At 57.5% G+C, this 21399-nt stretch overlaps 1 protein-coding gene across 1 annotated transcript; it reads right to left on the reverse strand.

The window, feature by feature from the left end:
• Window positions 1-143: 143 nt before the first annotated feature.
• LOC133099979 (collagen alpha-1(I) chain-like) lies at window positions 144-21097 on the reverse strand. The gene is made up of 14 exons (XM_061203806.1): window positions 21065-21097; window positions 20812-21018; window positions 20240-20749; window positions 19854-19951; window positions 19435-19611; window positions 18854-19037; window positions 18377-18499; window positions 16465-16657; window positions 16238-16368; window positions 15901-16135; window positions 14876-15119; window positions 10166-10611; window positions 9883-10087; window positions 144-423 (listed from the first exon to the last, which is right to left on the reverse strand). Exons 1-14 carry the CDS (start codon window positions 21095-21097, stop codon window positions 144-146), a joined length of 3066 nt encoding a protein of 1021 aa, XP_061059789.1.
• Between the last annotated feature and the right edge of the window lie 302 nt (window positions 21098-21399).

The raw sequence follows: 21399 nt of genomic DNA on the forward strand, positions 1-21399 counted from the left end.
CTCCAGGGCCCTAATTTAGGGATGAGCGGCCCCGCCCTCGCTCTGCATTTATCTCATCCACACATACACACACACACACACACACACACACACACACACACACACACACACACGTGTGCAGGGCTGTACGCGGAGACCAAGGCTCACTGTGTCCCCGGCTCCAAGGAGACCACCCACACCCCAGCTGCCCTGGGCCGAGCCCCAATGGGACTCAGGTGGGCACCTGCGGGGACTGGGCCGGTCGCAGGCCCGGAGAGGGCGAACCTGAGCCTGAAATTCTTCAGGCCCCGCCCAAGGTGGACCCCAACGGCTCCAAAGTCCTCCGCTTCGTGGGCCCCGGTGTCCCCCCAGGGTGGGGTTGCAGGACCCCAGATGTGTTCTGGCCTCTTCTCGCCCACGGTGGGGGAGGGGCAGCCTGCAGGCCTGCGGGGAAGAAAGGGGAGGGGGAGGCCAAGAGGAAGGGCCCAGGGGCAGGTGGGGGTGGGGAGGGATGAGATGCGCCGCCGCTTCGGTGGAAAAACTCGCGGCCGGATCCACCCGGGCACCCACCAGCCTTCTAGTTTCCAAGTGCTCCCTTTTAGTCAAAAGGAGAGGTTTATTTTGTTTTTTTTATAGCTGACCTATAAACCTCTGAAAATTATGGCTTACAATGGAAAGGGTGACGTAAAATAGCAAAAACGGACGGCTAGCAGTATTTTTGCTGGTGCCTTGGGCCTGGGGAAGCGGAGCAGTGGTGGTGTATTTTTTTAAGTTAACCGTTTTGGGGCTGTTTGCGACACTGATGTCCCCCACGGATCAGGGTCAAAGGCTCGGCTGAAGCCTCGATTTTGGAGATGCGTTTGGATATGCGATTAACTTACCCTCCCCCCAGCTGCCTGAAAGGGCGGGGAGGAGGAAAATGGGACTGGCCCCGAGGCCCAGCTGGGGCTGCACGCTGAGAAATACCTCCCCTGGGAAATGAGAGTAGGGGCCCTGCCGCCTTCAGCTCAGCCTGAACACATCCTGGGAATTAGACCTGCCGAGATCTGACTTCAGGCTCTGCACCTCTCCTCTGGGGAGGGGGCCTCCCCCAGGCCTGCCTGTGTGACCAGGTGAAAGCTCAGCCTGGCTGAGCGCGCAGGAGGATGGCGTGAGCCGGGAGTCCACGGGCAGCGGCACCCTGCTAGAATGACCATTCATACTGAGGACAGAGTCTGGCTGGGGTGGGCACCTCCCCACCCCAAACTCAATGCGACCGGGCATCCTACCCGCCCCCCAGCCCCCGCCCCCGCTCTGCTGCTTACACCCCTGGCCCCCAGCACGGACCTGGGGATGCAGCCCCCTGCTACCCAGCTTCCTGGTGTCACTCAGGGTGGCTTTCTCAAAAGCAACACCAGGGCCCTGTACGGACGGAAAGGGGACACTAACGTCGTTTCTGGGGCCAGTTTCTCCCCCCGGCAGGAGCTCGCAGCAGAGACCCAGAGGTTGCCCTCCATAGGGAAAAAGCACTGGATTTTGAGTCATAGTGTGATCTGGGCAACTTCTTATGGACCAGGCTGGGAAGACAAATTTTAGAGCCTCTAACCATAAACCAATGATGGGATGATAAAGGGGCAGAGGCTGAGCAGGGACTGCCCTGGGCAGTGGTGGGCAGGGCGCTTTAGCTGGGTGTTTGGGGAAGCCGTAGGATGGGATGTCACCCATAGGGTGAGTGTATCGGAGCCAGAGGGTCCCGATGAAGCTGGAGAGTAGGGCTGAGGGGGCCACTCGGGGGTCTCCCATGGCCCTGGCCTGGCCTGCTGGTGCGTGTTGGGCTGGCACATGGTTTAAACATTATTCATTGTAAGAGTGCCTTTTAGGGTATGCCTGCAGGGCCTCTCCACTCCCTGGTCTCCCACTGGTCTCCTGGACCTTCCTGAGTCTGATGGGCTGGCGTCAATTGCTGGACTTTTTCTGCAGGCAGTAGGGAGCCCTTGGGGAGACTGAAGCGGGGTGACAGAAGCTGAGGCAATTTAAGAAAGCATCCTAAGGCTGCTGGGAGGAGAACAAAGGAGGGGCCAGGTAGGGGCTACTGTGGCCGGCCACCCAAGCAGAGGTACCAGGTTGGCAAACGTTCCCAGTGCCTCCAGCACGCCGGACACTGCTCTGGGCACCAGAGACACAGCGATGCATGAAACAGACACAATTCCCTGCTAGCAGGAGCTGCCTCTGTGGGGAGAGGTGATGTAACCAGGGCCAGGGGGCTATTGTTTAAAGCAGGCCATGCCAGGAAGCCCCCCTCCCACCCCCCAGCAAGTGCATCTGAGCTTGGCGGAGGTGAGGGGTGCAAGTCTTGAGGTTTAACTGGGAGAAGATAGTTTCAGCAGAGGGAACAGCCAGTGCAAAGGCCCTGAGGTCTGGAGTGCTCACAGAATAGTGGACCAGAGGGGCCGGAGTGGGAGGTGGGGTGGGGGGAGCCTGGAGATATATTGGGAGGGAGAGCTGATGGGACTTGCTGATGGACTGGTCGGGGTGGGGCATGAGGGGGACTGGAAAGTGGGGGAAGGGGGGAGACCTCTGAGGTTCCTGGTTCCATGTAAGTGTGAGTGTGGGCCATTCTCAGAGCTGAGGAAGCCTTCCCAGAGAAGGGGAGAGCCCCTTCTTTTGGACATAAGTTGTAGTTCAGGCTACCCTGCCCTGATTTCCACTCTCAGCCAGGCCCTGTGGACACCAGGACAGTCCTGTCAATGAGGCACTAGCTTTCCACGTTACAGGTGAGTTCAGCAAAGCCACTGGCCCAGGGTCAGTGACCTGCCAAGTACCCAGTCAGGGCACAGCCCACGCTGCTGGCCCAACGGCTCTAGCTGCCCTCCCCCGATGCTGTCTCAAGAGCACTGTTTCTTTTTTTTAAAAAAAAGTTTTTATACATTATTTAAATATTAACGAAAGTCTATATTTTGTATGAGTTCACTCTTCATGTTGGATATTGTATGGGTTTGGGCAGATGTATAAGGACATGAATCCACCATTACAGGATCCTAAAGAGTATTTTCCCTGCCCTAAAAATCCTCTGTGCTCTGCCTGTTCATCCTTCCTCCCAACCCCTGGCAACCACTGAACTTTTACTGTCTCCATAGTTTTGCCTTTTTCAGAATGTCATAGTGTTTGATTCCTACAATATGGAGCCTTTTCTCATTGGCTTCTTTTTTCACTGCACTTTTTAAGTTTCCTCCAAATGAGCTTGATAGCTCATTTTAAAAAATTTCTCAGTAACATTCCATCGTCTGGATGGACCACAGTTTATTCATCTATTCACCTACTGAAGGACATCTTGGTTGCTTCCAAGTTTGGGCAATTGTGAATAAAGCTGTGCACATTTTTGGTGTGGAGCTAAGTTCTCAACTCCTTGGAGGAAATACCAAGGAGCACGGTTGCTGGATCATACGGTAAGAGTACACTGAATTTTGTGAGACACCACCAAAGTCGCCGTACCGTTTTTGCATTCCCACCAGCAGTGAACAAGAGTTCCTGTCCAAGACACTGTTTTTCAAACTTTTCTCCTGGGTGGACCACACTGACCACGAGTTTTTAGGTGAATTCAAACAAACAGAAACCTAATTACAATTTAGACACAAAGACAAAGCATAATTAAAAATGAACGTTAGAGAATTCCTTGGTGGTCCAATGGTTAGGACTTGGCACTTTCACTGCTGGGGCCTGGGTTCAATCCCTGGTTCGGAAACTAAGATCCTGCAAGCCTTGCGCTGTGGCCAAAAAATTTTTAAAAATTAAAAAAAAAAATTAAAAAAAAAAAAAGAACCCTGATGACTGTGGCTTTCTTTCAGTACCTCTTTGGTTTGACCTGACTGGGACAGAGCGCCTGAGACATTGGTCAGTTCCTCGTCCAGTTGGCTCTGCATGATGGTGGATTGCATTATTGTCCAAATATTTGCTGCCCTGCCCTGTGGGAGGATTCTACATCTCCTGCATGTTGATATCAGACTTGGCCACGTGACTTGCTCTGGCCAATGAGATGTGACTCGTGCGACATATGCCACACCTGAGCAGAAGCCCTTACAGCCCTGGGTATGGGGCCACCTTTTTATCTTTCCACTGAGGGACCAGCAGCGTCCTGATGGGGCTGCCCCTTCCACTGACTTGCAGTGGAACCCAGCCCCAGCCCACCAGGATGGGACTGTCACAGAGAGAAATCCTCTGTAGTTGGTGTAAGCCACTGAGATTTTTGTTACGCAGCATATGGTAAACTAAGCTGACAGAGACAGATCCTTTGAAGATCTCAAGTCACTGCTTTAGGTTTCCAGGAATGACAGCAAGGACCGGGTGGTGGTGTCAAGTTGTCCTGGATGCTTGGACACGTGTCTGGAAATTTTGGAGCCTCCTCTCTGAGCACTGCCTTCAGTGTCCTACAGGTGCCAACTCAAGCCTGTCACATGGAAGGGCGGGAGGCCGAGTCTTTCAGCGTGGCAGGGTCCCGTGTCCTCGCCGGTTGCCTTCTGTTCTGTGGTAGAGTTTGTATGTGCTTTAAAAAGTGTCCAGTAGGTGAGGCGGGGAGCATCCGGGCAGAGGAGCTGCAGGTGGGACGGAAGAGCCTGGGGCCAGGATGGCAGTCCCTCTGCATGGCTAGCGCGACAGTGACCCAGCTTCTGACTGCATCCCTGGGTGTGCTGGCCGCATGTTCATCCCCGCCACGGGGCTCCACCATCCTGAGCTTTCCTGAGGCAATAGGGCTGATCACAAGCTTCCACACGAATGAGACTCCACACGCCACTTCCGCCTCCCCTCCCCCGGCACTGCACTGATCCACCTGGATTGTCCGGGGCCCAGGCTCTGGAGGCCAGGCTTACGTTCCCAAGTCTCAGTGTGCTGAGCCACTAAGGCATCGATTCCCACCGCGGGAGGCTGGCGGCTGCTGGCTCTGATGAATGTTTCTGCAGGTCTTGCTCTCAGCTGAAGAGAGCTGCCTCATCCCTGCCCGTACATGCGCCACCTGCAAAGGCTGGTGGATTCGGGGGGCAAAGCCCCGGCCCCTTGCCTTGAACAGACAACTCTGAGGGACCATCCCAGCTCCGGGGCCCCCCAGGGATTGGCTGAGACCTTTCTCAGATCTGCATCAGAGCTCAGCTTCTCCTGTTCTTAACCCTGCTCTTTCACCCCACCAGCCAGGTGAGCCCAAGAGTGGTCCCCAGTGAAACTTCCTGCACACACACACGCATACATACACACATACACATACACACACATATACACACATGCACACATATACACACACACAGAAGCAAACACACAGACATATACATGCACAGACACACACACACAGACACAGACACACACATGTCCAGTCACTCATCTAACTTTTTTATATGATGAAGGAGGAAAATTATCAAGGTTTGGGAACAGGTCACAGTCTCAGAGATTGAGCTGTGAGCCGACAGTTGGGCATACTTAAGTAGCCCCGATCACTTATTCTGAAATTTAACATTGGTATTATGTAAGCCTTGAAGTGAGATTTTCAAGGGTAGTGGAGATACAGATTGTATTGCTGGCATATGTTCCTTAGACTAAGAAAGAGAAGTGGCCTCTGGTGGCCTGGGTGGCATCAGGAAGAAATGCTTCGAACTTAGCCGTTGCCTGAGAGCCCTCGGGTATGGGGCCCCCTTAGGGGCCAGCCTGCTTCAGTGTCGCATGGCTGTGTGTTCAGCATCCCCTTCAGCCCTGAAACTCGACCTGGGTTGTACTCCTCAATGCCAGGGCCATGAAGGCAGAGGTGCACTGGCAACTGGCCCTTCTCTCCCACTGGCATGAGAACACCTGTTCCAGTGATCTCGTGCCAAGTAAAAGCCATCCCAGTGCTTTGTGGTTTAAAACAACGGTTTTGTTTATACCTAGGATGCTATGAGTCAGGGACTTGGGAAGCGCTGGCAGGTACTTTAGCTCTGTTTATGGGGCGTCAGCTAGGGTGGTTTGGTCGGGGTTTGGGGGTTGCCTTCCAAGATGGCTTGGCTCACTCCCGTGCCTGGCAGAGTGGAGCTGGCCGCCAGCTGGGGCCTCAGTTCCTTTTCCTGTGGCTTCTCCTCAGGCCTGCTTGGGCTTCCTCACAACATGGCAGTGCTCCCAGGGCCCTGGTGAAAGCAGCAAGGTCTCTAACAGCCTGGCCTGGGGAGTTGAGTAGAGTCACCTCTGCCCCATCTGACCAAGCAGACAAGTTTCCAAAGAGTTTGCAGCCACCTTGGCCATGGCACCTTTCCTGGCAGTGCTCAGCGCTGGTGCTCAGTGCGTACCCAGCATATTCTGGGGGGTTTGCTTCAGGACTCACAAAACGATCGTTACCCAAATTAAAAACAAAACTGTTTTCCTTTAGCAGGGATTTTTAGTAATAAACAGAAAAAAGGTCACGGAGCACTTCCTGTGTTTGAACTGACCAAATGGTGGGAGCGGCTTCTTCCTTAGACATCAGAGCTGGATCCAGGAGAGAAGCAGAGCCGAGGGCACGTGCCCATGACAGCACGGACCCCACCCCCCGCCCCAAGGCCACTGAAACGGTGACATGACATCACCCGATAAGGGCATTTTGCTAGCAACCCTTTCTGCCTTCTTTTATTGTATGTGTGTATACTTTGTATAGATACAAAGTACATAATAGATATTGTATATATGTATATCATACACAAAACATATACATGCATATAATTTCTCTCTTTCTTTCTTAACTTTGTAGCCGGTGTTAAATTTTCTCAGCAATAGTAATAGTATCACTTGTATCTCCTTTAAAAAAATTCTTTCCGGGGGAACTTGGAACTTGTAAACATACACAAAGTTAATAGAAGATTACACTGAGCTCCACGTCCTCACCAGCCAGAGTCAACAATTAACATTTTTCGAAACTTGTCAGTTTGTTTCCCTTCCCCAACTCTTAATTTTTTGTTACTGCTGTTTGTTTTAAAGCGGATCCCAGACCCCGAATCCTCCCACGGGGTAAATCTGTCTTTGCCACTGGAACAGGCGTCGGTCTGGGAGTGCAGTGTGGACCCACGGGGCCGAGGCAGCTGTGGTCCGGGCCGCCATCAGGGCAGCGCCCAGCAGTTTGTCCCGGAAAGCATTCCTTTCCCTTGTTCTAGAAGATCACTGCTGGCTTCCAGGGAATGCCCTGGGCTTTGTTTGAAAACAGCACAAAAACCTTGCTGACCTCACGCCAGTGCCATACCAGAGACCCTGCAAAGGGGACCAGTCCGTGATGTCCTGTTTCCAGACAGTCATCGCTACCCAGAGGGCCTCCCTTTGCAGCCTGTCCCACTGGGTGGATGGTCCCTGCCTGGACAGGACATCCCACGTTTACCCTTGAGTCCTGGCTGGTTGATATGCTGCTGCTTTTCTGAGCCTCTTTCGAGTCATTTTTGGTGATTGAAATAGTAATAATCCTAATAAAATAATAGTAATAAATTGGAGCTGTCACACACGCAAACCTCCCTGGGAGGAGTCCAGCTGGGGTCTGAGACAAAGGCAAGGGTGTATCTCCTCTGCTTCCTTGTGCAAACCGCCCTCCTCTATTGCCCTCCTGTGCCGGGAGATCCCTGTGTGGTCTGTTATACCCCAAAGGGGCAGGGACTGGGTCTCAGGTCCCAGGACCCAGTTCCCAGCCTGCGCTGAAGATACTTCCACTGGTTCTGATGGTGCTTTAAGCTCAGAGTCATGTGCCTGATCAGGAGAGAGAGAGGGAGAGAGAAGGAGGAAGGAAGGAAGGAAGGAAGGAAGGAAGGAAGGAAGGAAGGAAGGAAGGAAGGAAGGAAGGAAGGAAGGGAGGGGAGGGAGGGAGGGAGGGAGGGAAGAAAGACACACTGTTTGAACCCTGTCAGACGACTCCCCTTCGTTGATTCTAGTTTTGTTTTTCTTTTTGGTGGCTCATTTCAGGGGCTTCGGTTTTCAGTTTTCGGATTTCAATTTTCCGTTTCACTTGTGCCGCTTTAGGGAGCGGACCAGCCTCTCTGCTCTGCTGGGCTCCTGCACCTCCCGCGGCCTCCGTCCGGTTCGGACACAGACTCCTTCTGCCCTGGGTGCTGGAGGCCCCCAGCTCCCTGTGTCCCACCCAGCTCACCCCACCAAGGGGGGGAATGAACGCAACCAGCCTGCCCAAAGAATAACAGCAGAAAAATACAGAGCACAGGCCGCAGGGAAGCAGGTCGTCGGGTTTCCACGGGGAGACTTGGAAATGAGGAGCCTTCCTCGGAAACTCAGCTGAGGCTGGACGGGGCTGCCCCCTTGGAGGCCGGGGGAAGAAGGTGGGGAAGGTGGAACGGAAGAGTGGCATCTGGGCGGGGCACCGAGGGGGAGACACAGCCAGGCAGCCTGGCTGGTAGAAGTCACTCGAGGTCAGAAATGCCCAAGCAGGAAATGAGATGCAGCTTGTAAAGGACATCAAAGGAAATGGAAAAACATTCTTCTAATATGTCAGGGAGAAAAGAGGGAGTGGGGAAAATGCTGGCCCTTTATTAGGGGAGGGGAGGGGGGGAGATGAGATGGAGCTAGATAATTAAAATCAAGATCATGAAAATCAAAAGAGCTGGAGAACTGGGGGTGGGGGTGAGCATCTTCCTGCAGCCAGGAGACCCAAGGAGCAGGTTCAGGGCCCTGCTGATGCGCCCCTCTGCCTGGCACCCCCAGACCAGTGTTTAGAGGCCTGGCCATCTCAGCTGGCTCCTGCAGGCCCGCGGTGCCGCGTCCCTCGGGGTGTACACAGCAGGCCACCAGCACAGGGCTGGCATTGCCAAAGACCTGGCTGCTGAATGCACTCCTTTTCCTGGAAGAAAACCCCAGCTGAACCTGTGTGCCAACACTTGAACGCCTAGACCATTGCGGAGCCCAAGTCCAGCCCCCTCCATGGAGAGAGAGGCAGGGTGTCCATCCAACCAAGGAGCTGCTGCCATAGAGGGGAGAGCAGGCCTCACACCCTGCCCACAGCCAGGGCCCGCATCCTCCCTCGACTCAGGTCAAGGCCCATCTCCAGTGCCCACCTGAGGCTGGCTGTTTGGAGCAGGGCCCTGTTCCCTGACTCTGTAGGCTGCACCCCAAGATGAGCCTGCCCTGCTACATCTGGGGGCACCCAAGGAGGCATTATAGCCCCTGTAGCAGCACCACTTCCTGGCGGTCAAGATGGCCCAAACTGGCCATCACTTCCACCCTCCAAGGAGGGAGATTTTAAAATGTTTAAAAATCTGGGGAAATACACAGCTGCATCAAATACATGGAGGAATTAGTGGTCAACCCCCCACCCCAGCCCGCAGGCCTGATCAGTGTGGGCACTGGAAAACACCTGTCCCATCTCCCCCCACCCCTTCTGCCCCCGGCGTGACCACGGAGGTGACCATGGCTGCAGGCTGATTTTCTTTATTGTAAGGTTATAGGGGAAGTTGATGCCAGACGCACAGCTAAGTGTCCAGGAGTTGAAAGCTGTGCACTCCTGAGAGCGTGGCCCTTCCAGCTGGAGGACTCAGTCCAGTCTCTGAAAGGGGAAGGCTCCCAGAAGACCGAGAGGGCTGGGTGTGGCTGGGACAGACAGGGTGCTTACTGGCCCCCTCTTTTAGGGGCTGGCAGGTCCCTAACTGGGCTGGGCCTTAGTTTAGCGAGATGGGACGGAGCCTGGCATGCCTGGAGGTCAGCGGCGGGCTTGTTTATCCCAGGCCCCGGGGGAGGGGAGGGGAGGGGAGGGGAGGGGAGGGGAGGGGGGGAGCGGTGGGGAGCCTGGTCCTCTGGTGTTAGGGCGCTTTCCCGGGCTCCCAACACTATAAACAGCAGCAACAGTAACAACTGGGGTTCAAAAGTTCAAGAATTTGGTTCAAAGGCAGCCCGAGTGAGCGCCCCGAGCCCGGGCGGGTGCGTGGGTGCGTGGGCGCCCGGCAGGAGGGACCGTACTGGCTGCCCGAGGGGACAGCGGCCCTGGGCGCAGGCCTCTCCAGAGGGGAGGCCGCGGCGGGTCCCCGCGGGAGCTGCGCGGGGCCGGAGGGCGCCCGCGGCGGTGCCCCGCGGCCGCGTGCGCGGCGTCGGCGGGCGGGAGGCTCCCTCTCGGGGCCGCGGCCGCGCTGGGCTCGCCGGTCCGCGGGGAGGGGCGGGAAGGCAGCTGGACGCGGCGGCGATTTATGGGCCTTTCAGGCGAGCAGGTGCCTCTTCGGGCCGCCCATTGTCTCGCCGGCCTCACAATGGGGCTGCTGCAGCCGCAGTGCCGGCCCCCGCCGCGGCCCGCGGCCTGCACGGGCGCGAGGGCCCCGGGGCGGCGCGGGCCGTCCGTCCGTCGTGCTTTGGTCGCCAGTGCGTCCGTCCGCGCGTCCTCCGCGCTCCAGGCGGCGGGGAGCCGGCCCGGCGCTCCCGGCGTCTGTCCCGGCGCCCGGCCCGCGCGCCCGGCCCGAGGGCATCCCGCGCCCTGACGTGCGCCCGCGGCCGTGGCGCCCGCTCCTCACGCGCCGTCGGGCACCCGGCTCCGCCCGGCTGGCACGGCCCGCGCCGCCGCGTCCCGGGCGCACACACAGGGGCCCATTCTTCCCGGCGCCGCGCAACCATATGGCAAATCCGCGTCGACACAGCGGCCCCCGCTCATTCAGGCGCGGAATGTCCCGCAACGGGGAACAATCACAACTCTGTTTGCGTCTATTATGGATGCGAACGGGCGAGGAAAAAAATCATTTAACTCCAAGAGATAGCCAGCTAATTACCAACCATATGTGAGCCCGGATTCAAAGCGATGCCGAGGAGTTCATTCTGAATCGGGGCGACTTTATTAGGTATAGAAGACAGATGTCCCGACAGCACACGCATCACAGAAAATCGTGTCGGGGAGTTCTTGAAATGTCCGGGAGAGCTCTTTAAATATTAAAGACCCAGCCCTGCTGATGGGCTGGGCTGGGGTCCTCTGGGAGACCCGGGCCGGGAGCAGGGCTTAGCAACAGAGACTGTGGCAGACGCTGGCCCTGCTGTCCAAGAGAGGGGTGCCCTCTCCTCCTCCCCCTCCCCGCGGTGGTGCTCAGACGCCTTCCTCTTAGGTGCTCTGGGCCCCCACCCCCGACCCCGGGGAAGGTGCGGAGGGAACCCCGTGGGCATCGATGGCCCAGGGGATGGCTCTGCTGGGGCACCGAGTCCCCCGACTGCCCCCAGGGAAGGAGCGGGAAGGAAGGTAGGGTTGGGGGAGGGGGTGTCTGAGTCCACTGGCCCAGCCAGAGCTGGGGTGGGCTGTGCACACAGTAGGTCTTCCACTGGAATTTATAGTGAACGAGTGAATGAACGAATGAGCCAGTGGCAGCCAACCCAACTAAGAAAATCCCTTGTGGGGTGGGTGAGAGTAGGGGACAATAAGGAAGGAAAACACTCCTGATTTCTTAACCAAGAAAATAGCCTCTGGCCATGCGCCCCATTCTTTGAGGAAGGAAAAAGAGAAAGCTCGTTAGACAGAGAGAAAAAATCTTTCTCTGTTTTCCATGCAATGTAATTACGTTCCAGCTTTTTCTCCTTGTTATTCTTTTAAGCCAAATGTCTGAATAAAAGGATTATTCCCCCGCCCCGCCCTCCCCCCCCACCCCAGGGCTGTGGGCGCCTCTGCTGGCTAGATTAACTGCTGCCCGTGGCTTCCGCATCTTCTATGAAAATAAGTGAGGTCAGCTGCCATTCGATTGTCACAGCATATATATTTGAAAATTTAAATATTTGAATCAAAGGAAAAAGGAGGATTTGCATTTCTGCCCAACGCGACAAGCGCGTCCGGGGAACGCTGCACAAGGGAAACGTTTCAATCGGAATGAATTGTCTCCTCGGAGGAGGATTCTGTATAAAGGCAGTCAGTGCTTTCTCTTTTGTTTCTTCTGCTTTTGTTTTGTGTTGTGTTTTTCTTTCCTCTCACCCGCTCCATCCAGGAGGGTGTTTTCTGAAACCTGGTGACTGACTTTGGTTTCAAGGACATAAAGAAACATGGAAAAACTCCCAAGAAATGCTCACATCAGAGGCCTCTCTGGCACAAAAGCAAAATTTAATTGAACATGTGCGGGTGGAAAAATAGATATTGGGGACTCCCAATGCCACCAGAATGGGCTAATCAGCTGACTCCAGCTGGACTGGATGAGGCTGCTAATGAAGGCCCGGTGGGCAGGAGGGAGGCCCAGCAGCTCCGGCAGCCCCCAGCCTGGGCTTGGCCCTCCAGGCGGGCCCTGATTCTCCAGGGCACCAAACCTCCCCAGCCACCCAAGTCAGCCAGATCCAAATGCGCACTCTCCCCAATTAGCGTTAGGGGCACACAGCTGCGGGCTTTGCTCGTGGCTTTTTAATCTTAGCCTTGGAAAATGGCATTCTGGGCGACTCCCCACTTTCACAGTGAGTCCCTGGGTGTCAGGACACTGCTTCTAAAGGAAGCTGGCGGGGAGGGAGCTTGATGCACTGAATTAGAAAAGGTCTCAAAGCCTGGCATGGGTGGGGGTTTCTGTTGGTCTGGAGGTCTGGGGCATGGCATCTCTGTCCACCCTGGCTGCGTGCCTCCGGATAGGTGTCTTCCCCTCTGTCGAGTTGGGGAGGGGCGGATGCTGGGGGTATTAGTCTCCTAGGGCCTTCTGTAACAGAGTCCCACAGACGTTCATTGTCTCCAGTCGTGGAGGCTGGAAGTCCAAGATCAAGGTGTCGGTAGGGTTGGTTTCTCTGAGGCCTCTCTCCTTGGTGTGTAGACGGCCATCTTCCCCCTGTGTCCTCACATGGCCGTCCCTCTGTGTGTGTCTGTGTCCTGATCTCCTCTTCTTATAAGGACACCAGTCATATGGGATTAGGGCCCCACCCTAGTGACCTTATTTGAACTTAATCACCTCTTTAAAAGCCCTCTCTCCAAATAAGGTTGCATCCTGAGATACTAGGGGTTAGGATTCGACACAGCACAACTCAACCCATAATACTGGGCTTCCAGTTTGGGCCTCTTGCCCTGGGGCCTGGGGTGACCAATGGTGAGCTGCCCTGTTCAGGCCTCCAGCAGGCTGGGTCATAGGGTGCTGGGCTGTGGCACCTGCTCCTGAGGCTGGGGGATGGGCTTGGTGACTGAGGTTCATGACTAATGCAGGCTCTAGGGCCTCACACACCTTTCAGAGAAGTCTCGAGGGCCATCTGGAGACCCCCGTCCTTCCAGGCCCAACCCCCCTCCCTTCTGGACTGAATATTCAGAGTCCAGAAAGGGATGCTATCTCATGCCCAGCTCCTTTAGAACCTGGCCCTGGTCCAGAGGCGCAGGGAGAATGGGCCAGCAGGGCCACCTTGAGGGCCTGAGTTCCCTGCCTGGGCCTCTGGGTGGCCACTCTGCCAGGCCCCTTGCCCCGTGGAATCAGTGCTTCTTGTTTCTGTCTCTTGTGCTTGACTCTGGTTTTCCTTTCCATTTTTCTCTTATCACATTGCTGCTTTTTCTTCTCTTTCCCAATGTCCCCCCTCCCCCCAATTCCTAAATCCAAATAAAAGCCCAGTAGGGGCTGAAATGCGAGATATACTCCACCTTCTGCAGGATGACCTGGGGCCGGATCCTTACATCCATTCTCGCTGCCCCCCCCACCCCCAATCCCTTCCGCCCTGTTGCTGTGTGACCCGTGCAAGTTTTTTGACCTCTCTGAGCTTTGGCAGGCCTGTTTCATGGCAAGCAAAATGCTGACCTGTCTCGTGGGCAGAGTGAGAAGGAGCTAATGAAAATGGTAGAAAAACACTCCAGGCATTTAAAAAATGTCACGTAATTGCAAAATAATAATGATAACAACAATATACTTTGGAATTTTGCTGGAACTGAGAGTGGGCCCAAGTGGAATTTGGCACGGAGGGGGCCTGCCCTGGCATCTGTCCAAGGGGGTTTAGTTACTGAGGCGTCCCCAGGAATCCATTCTAAGGCGGCCCTTCTTGTAAGGTGGTCCTGCCATGGACTCCTGCTCCCCCACCGGCCCAGGGCCAGCTCGTGGATTTGCTGCCACAAGGCTTAGGTCACATGGTTGGCAAACCAATGGCGCTTTTATTTTTTTTTAATTCTCAAAATGAAAATAGCCTTATATTTCCCCCCATTGTAGAAGTATTATACACTCACGGTAAAAAAAATGCAAACAATACAGAAATGTATCAAAAAGAAAGTAAAACTCCACGAGATACGTTCTCCTACCCGAAGAACACCAGAGATGGTAGCTTGGGGCTCTACACAATTTCGGGACCCACATTACTTTTTAGGTTCAAAGTGCATATTTTAATACATGTTTTAAAGCATTAAATACATATACACACATGTATACACATATATTGTCTTAATTTCAAAATATTTAACCATGATGAGAGGTTTAAGACCCATAATATGAGTGTGGTAAACAAAATGACAGACACACGGTTTGGAAGAAAGATTTCAGTACAAGCAGCAGCTGGTGACTGTAGCAAAGCTGGAAGATGGCTTGCATCTTAGTAAACGTGTTAGCAAAAGGCCAGACTCTCCCCAGGTTACAGGTCTGGGGGGACGTCATTATTGAAGAGTGGCAACATGAACAGGAGGAAAGCACAGACGCTCTAAAGAGACCGCTCACCAGTGCAGATGCGGTCACTGGACCTGAGGTCCAGGGTGGCCAGCGAGGCCCGGGCAAGGCTGCGGTCCCAGGACACCTTGCAGGGGTGGAGGAGTGCTCCACTGACAAGCCTCCAGCACCATTCCCAGGGGGAAGATGGAAGCCTTTGGTTAACGAAGTGATTGCAGGGGGTCAGGACCAAGCCACGTTTGTCTCAGATGGGTGTACACATCTCGTTTGAACTGTTTCCTGGAAAGAAATGAAAGGGGAGGCCTGAGGGGGGCACCTGTTATTTCCACACTGATAGGAAATGGTTTCCATCCCGTGACCATGGAAACTTCCATGGTGCATCCTGGCTGGGCATTTCTCACGAGCCACCCCCTGCCCACAGCCTGTCACTGTGTTGGCACAGATCCTGGGCTGGCAGGTCGGGCGTCAGGGGTCGGCTGAGCCCTCTGGCCCAGGCCTGGCTGTCAGCTGGAGCCCCCGTGATGTCCCCCACTGAGCCCGGTTCTGTGCCGGCTGCTGCGCACCCACAGGTGAAGGTGGCCGAGGGCTCCCCTGAGGACCGGGTGAGGGAGGTGCCTGGGGACTGTCCTGGAAGCCCGGAGGGATCTGGGAGCAGGTGAAGGTGAGAGTGGCCGGCAGGGAGGGCATTCCAGGCAGAGGGATCAGCGACCAGGAGCCGTCACTGGGCTGGTGGCCGGTGGACCAGTTCACCATGCCGGCTGACTTCGGACCTGGCTGATGGATCATCCAATATTGTGGCACGTCAGCCCTTTGCCTGGGCAGGCTACAAAAATCCAACAGAAAGTCTGAGGAACACACAGGTCCCTTTCCTTTCTAACGGTCACTGTGGCCTGAGTTACATGTCAGGAGTATTTGCTGGCCCAGAAAATGGCCCTCTCCCTGTTTCATAGCTGGTGATGGAGCAAGTCCATCACCCAGCAAAGCACAGGGTTTGTAAGTTCGTGGTTAAAATACTACAAGGACACGGGGCGGGGGGGGGGGGTGGGTGGGGGGGGGAAGGGGAGGGTGGGATGAATTGGGAGATCGGGTTTGACATATATACACTACCAAGTATAAAATAGATAGCTGGTGGGAACCTGCGATACGGCACAGGGAGCTCAGCTCCGTGCTCTGTGATGACCTAGATGGGCGAGATGGGAGGGGATGGGAGGGAGGTCCAAGAGGGAGGGGATATATGTATACACATAGCTGATTCACTTCTTTGTACAGCAGAAACTAACACAACATTGCAAAGCAATTATGCTCCAATAAAAAAAAATGCTACAAGGTCACAAAGGACCTTCCCCAACATCTTCTCACTCATTCATTCCTCCTATCCATTCTCCCAAGCTCCCCCATCTCCAGTCCGGCTGCACCCCCTGCCTACCCCTGCACCGCTGTGCGGTCTGGTCTGAGCCCCCTCTGCGCAGAGCTGTGGGTGCAGGGAGCCGGGGACCTGAGGGATCTTCCTCCCCTCGTGGGGGCGGAGGCCTGTGAGGGCAGCTCGGCTCCTGCTGGGGCTGGAGATAGAGCGCGCAGGAAGCTGGCTGACCCCCAGAGGTTGTGCCCCCCGTGGCCTGCCCCATTTCTCTGTCCAGCCCGGCCCGGGCATCTGTTTCTGGCTGGAATGGGAGGGGGGAGGGGCGTCTGTCCGCATGCCGGTTGCTTGAGTCCCAGGAGCCGTGGCTCCAGTTAAAAGAGGCCCCACTTCTGCCAGGACTTACCTGGCCGCCCCGAGTGCCGTCCTGGGGCGGGGCCCTGGCGTCGGGGTGCGAGGGCCCGGCCTGGGCAGGGGTCCCCTGGCCACCCCCCGCTTCCAGCCCGGCCGCCCCTTCCCCGCCCCCACGCCGCGCGTCTGTTTGGAGAAGAAAGCGGGCCAATTTGTTTTCATTCAGAGTCACTTAAGATCCCATTTTGGAGAAATGAAAAGAGAAAAGCGCGCTTCCCGCGCCCGGCCCGCTGGGTGCCCGCTCGTGCCCGGCGGCGCGCTGGTGGGGGGACGGCCCCCCTCCCCTTCCCTCCTCGCCCCCTCCCCGCCGGCCCCTCCCCCGACCCTGCCGGCTCCGGGTCCGAGGGCGGCGGCCCGCAGGCCCGGCAGCGGCCAGGCCACGCTCATCTGCATGAAGCGCACACTCGCGGCCCATCTGCAAAGGCGCAATTAAACGCGGGGGGCGGGGGGCGCCCGAAATTAGCATTTCCGCGGCCATCTGGCGCGAGGAGCGGGCGCGGCCGGACAAAGGGCGCCGGGCGAGGGGAGAGGCGAGTGTGCCGCGGCATTGACCTGCAAATGAGGCTTTGTCAGCGCATTAAAGCTGGCCGGACCCCCGACCCCGGACCCCCGCCCCCGCCTGCCCGGCCCGCGGCCCCTCGCGGCCCAGGCCCGGGCCTGGCACTCGGAGGCCTGGGGCCGGCCTGGCTCTCGCAGGGCGTGTGCAGGAGGCCGGCCGGGGAGCTTCTGAGCCCCCTGCCCGGGCCTGGTTCTGTGGCTGCAGTGTCCAGCAGAGCCCCTGGGCCTGGGCCCCCCAGCCCCTGCCCCCGTGGTGGCACCTCTGGGCCTTTGATTGCCCTGCCTACCTTGTGGGCAGGGCTTTCTGGAGATGTGGGTGTCCTGCCTAGAATCCCAAGTGGTGGGTGGAGAGGGCGTGGATGGGTGGGGGCCGGGTGGGGGAAATATTACCTCGGGGAGCTGCTAAAAACTGACCAGCTTATCACCTGGACAACGCCCCACCCCCTACCCCAGTGGTGTTTAATGCCCTAAATCTTTGAAAACGGTGACTTCTTCAAAGTGTTTTCACTTAGGGCTTTAGAAGTCGGGAAATCTTGGCAATGGGCACATTGCTTTCCAGCTTGGTGACCCGGGCTCAGTGACAAGCATTCTCCCCTTCCTTGCTCAGGACCAAGCCATCAGAGAATCTGAAGTGTGGGAGGGGGTGCCATCAGAGGAACGGCATGACTCCTCTGCGGGTACAGCTGGGGCTGCAGGGAGGGCCCGGGGTCCTGGAAGCCAGAGGCAGGACTGGGAGCCCTGGAGATAGATTCCCTGGTCACTGGCAACCGCATTGCTCAGACTCTGGACACCCCCAAAGGACAGTGTGTGGCTGTCTCTGGGCCTTAGTTTCCCCAGGTGCACCAGTGGGTGTCTTGTTGATCCCGTTCAGGGTGGCGCCTGCCTGTGGTCACTGGATCTCCTTCCCCTTCGGCACCAGCTCCCAGCGTATCTGAAGGGGTTGTGGGGTGAGGGGCCCCTCACCCAGCCTGAGGGCGATGAAGCTTCCCGGAGGAGCGACGTAGAGGGAAGGGAGAGGGACCATTGCCCATCCCTGGGTCAGCTGGCTGGGGCTGAGGTCTGGGATTCTGTACAGGGTGTATGGGGGGGGGGATGCTGGAGATGCAGGTAGGTGCTGGGTTCTAAGGCCGTGAATGCTAGACTGAGTCATGATCTGTGGGAGTCTTCAAATACTTCCCCTTAGCAGGAGCCAGAATTCTAAAATCTTCCCAGAAATATATACCTCGGGGCTCAGGTGAAGTCTTCTTTAGCTGCTCCTTCTGGGGGCCTAATACTATCAGAGAGGGAAAGCTGCAAGTTGAGTAGTCAATAACACTCTAGTGACAATTAGTCTCCCAACTAATTTTCTTGGAAATTGGGGGTCCAGGGACCAGTGTTTAACACCGAGTCTGTTGGGCAGGTGCGCTCAGACTGGGAGGGTGTCTGGTGTTGGACGGCAGGTGTGGGAGCTTTGGCTCTCGGCCACCCGGAGTGGCAGGGGCTGTGATGTGGCTGAGTGACCCTCAGCCTCATATGTGGGTCATGCCTGTGAGGTGGGGCAAAGGTTTCTGGCCTGGGAGCTGTGGTGTTTCTCCACCTGGGCCTTGCGTTTTTGCTGCGTAAATGGGGCAGGGTAGTACTCGGAGTGGGGGTGGGCTGGGGTGGAACCCCAGGGGGCTCCCGAGGGACTGCAGTACAGCTGGTCCGTGGGGATGGGGCGCTGGAGGCAGGTACAGCCGGAGAGCAGGTAGAGGGGGTGCCCCCTTCTCTCCTAAGTGGTTCTTGGTGGGCATCTCCCATTCTCCAGGGTCAGGTCCAAGCCATCAGCAAACAGTGGAGCCCAGCACCCAATGTTGTGAATGACCGCAGCTCTCTGCTCTCATCCCCAGGAGTTCACAGGTCCAGCCCGAGCTGGCTTCCTGCAGGTCGGCATTTCCTAGACAAATGCCCAAGGGTTCTCTGTGCCATGCGTCCCCTCCATAAACCACTGAAGGGGCACTGTCCTGCCTGTAGGGGAGACAGCTGCAGAGGACACAGGGTCTGCGGTGGGTGCCAATTGCTGTGAGGGGCGCGCCTGAGCCACATTTGGCGGGCCCTTCAGGACGTCTTCAGGGAGGAAGGACCCCTCGGCCTGGGCTTTGGCGAGTGTGTAGGAGTTCGCTAAATGGAGATGGGGAGGAAGGGCCAATTTGATGGGTGATGGCGGTGGTGGCAGCCACGCCAGGGGTGGTGATTGGGAGGAGCTGGGGTGGCTGCTGCTGGTTGGGTGGGAGGGGTGGTGGTTGGGCGGCTGGGTCTGGAGACCAGGGCTTCCTCCTTTGGGTTTCCAGTCCGTGCTTCTCGAGCTGGGTCGAAGCCTATATTCATGCCTCCCGGCTACAGGACGCTCTTTTCAGTGTGACCAACCGGGCAGAAGAGCTGAGTGACAGGCAACTCGTGGCCCAGCCTTTGGAGAGCAGGGCTGCCCCTGAGCCCTGAGGCCTCTGAGCCCCGAGTCCCGGCTGGGGCTTGATGCTCAAGAAGGAGCACGGGGCAGCCTAGGAAGAGCCCTTGAACCTGGGTCCTGGCTGTGGAACCTGGGCGTGACCTGCATGGCTTCAGGCCTGGCTGCCAAGGTGGGACAGCACTACACTGATGCCCCATGGCTGAGCCCACCTCCGCTTCCCTGCCTGCTCCATCCCTCTCTTCCTGTCTGGCCCACAAATGGCCAACCTGGCAGGAGACTTGGCTGCAGGAGACCCTGTTGGAAGAGAAATAGTCTCCTTCTGCGTGGGGGGCTGGGCCCTGTCTCCCACGGCCTCCATGAGGTCCATGAGGCTGCAGCCTGCAGGCCTGAGGGTAGGTAGGGGCAGCGGGACAGCGAGACCATCTGAGGCTGGTGGTCTACAGGACCCCAAGTCATTCTGGGTCTCCTCTTCAGGGTGTTAAGGTGAGAGGGTGTGGGGGGCTTTTTGTCCTCAATGCAACCCGTGAATCCACTTGCTTCCTAGACTGCCCCGCAGCTGGCCCATCTGTGAAATGGGTCCAAGAAAACATCTTGGTGCGGGGTTGGGGGGGAGCCTGGCCCTGCTGACCTGGAAGATCTTGGCCCTCTTGGCTGCTTCCTCCACCTGCCTCGCCCTCCCAAAGGCTGCTGCTCGACCCAGCTCTCCTGCTCACTCAGAGGGGACCCCTGGGTGGGCAAGGGCAGGCCAGGGGAGTCCCATCCACCGGCTCTACCCAGCTCTGCTCCTCACCAGTATGGAAACTCGGCAGTCGAGTCAAGCCCTGCAGCCTTGAGGGCCTCATCCATAAAATGGGTGCAGTAAGACTCGCCTGACACATGTAGGGCCCTGTGGGGGGACTGCCTGCCTTAACGCTCGGCTTGGAGGGTTCCCTGTGCCCGCGCAGGCTGCCTGCTGTCCGTGAGGCTCTGGAGGTGGGGCAGGGTCTCTGCTCCCTTCCCTACCCACCCTCTCACCTGTCCCGGGCACCCAGGGTAGGGCACATCGCAGCCCTCTGTCCCCGGCCGTGGCCCCGGGCGGGCGGGCGGTCTGGGCAGTGCTGGCTCTGGGAACCCGGTGCCCAGGCGTGGGAGGGCCCAGGTTGGGGAGGTGGCCGCCAGGTCGGGCCACGCCGGCTCCAGTGGAGGCTGAATGGGCGCTCTGTCCTGCAGCCTGCGGCTGTCATCTGCCGCTGGGATTCGGTTTCCTGGAAGCTGGTGCGGCTGCAGGTGGATTCTGCGCGGCCCGGTGACCTTGCAGCCCGGAGCCCCGGTGTCTCCGAGCCAGGCGGGGGCCACGGGGGCGGGGAACAATGGGGCCTTCTCCCGGGGGAGCTGGGCTGAGCCGGCAGCGGTAAAGCAATCTGCCCGCGCCCTCGGGCCTCGTGGGCTTGCTGGCAGGGAGAGGGGCTGCCGGGGGCATCGGTGCCAGGCCTTGGCAGGGCTCGAGGGAGGCTGGGCCAGCCGGGTGCCTGGTAACCGAAGCCGCTTGGACACACGCGGGGTTTTGTGGAGCATTTTCAGGGCACGGCTCTGCCTGCCTGCCTCACCTTGGGGCTGGTGGCAGGATGGAGACGGGCAGGGAGGGAGGAGACGAACATGTCGGTGGGGGCCAGGGGGCTGGGACAGACCACCCGCTGGCCTCTTGTCTCCCCACACAGCTTGGGTTCTGCGGGAGGTGAGGGCAGGGGCCGGCCCTCCCCGCTCCCTTTGCGGGGACAGAGATGCTCTGGGTGGCGAGGGGGCTTGGGGGCTTCCTGGTGGTTACGAGCAGGGGGTTTGGACTCAGGGGTGCCAGCTCACCATGTGCCCAACCTCCAGGCGCCTCGTTTCCATCCCTTGACACAGGGCATAGCTTGGGGAGTGTTTCCAGCTGAATCATGCATTCACATGTGCATTTGTTCCGCCCACAGCTGCCCTCCTGCGTGTGCCTGCCTGGCCGCCTGGGGCCAGACACTGAGTCACAGGGGGGTGGCCAGGACTTGGTGCCCCGAGAGGAGGGGTCCTCCTTTGAGCTGCAGCCTCTCCCTGCGAGCCTGAAGGGTCTTTCTGGAGTGTCCGGGCTGCTCTGCTCCACGGCGTGACGAGGAGCGGAATCAGGGCGGCTGGGCACAGCTCTGGGACAGCGATTTCGGCTC

The sequence above is a fragment of the Eubalaena glacialis genome, chromosome 10 (assembly GCF_028564815.1).
Source record: "Eubalaena glacialis isolate mEubGla1 chromosome 10, mEubGla1.1.hap2.+ XY, whole genome shotgun sequence".
Taxonomy (NCBI): domain Eukaryota; kingdom Metazoa; phylum Chordata; class Mammalia; order Artiodactyla; family Balaenidae; genus Eubalaena; species Eubalaena glacialis.

Bases quoted from the DNA above. Each gene is read 5' to 3' on its own strand.
- LOC133099979 (XM_061203806.1), bottom strand. From the start codon at position 21,097: ATGGAAACGAGGCGCCTGGAGGTTGGGCACATG. The intron at 19,952-20,239 runs GTGAGAGGGTGG...TTGCCCACCCAG, and splicing joins ACCCTGGGTGCCCGGGACAG to GGGTCCCCTCTGAGTGAGCA. The intron at 10,088-10,165 runs GTGAGGCCGGCG...CGCCGCGTCCAG, and splicing joins GCGGCTGCAGCAGCCCCATT to CTGCCTTCCCGCCCCTCCCC.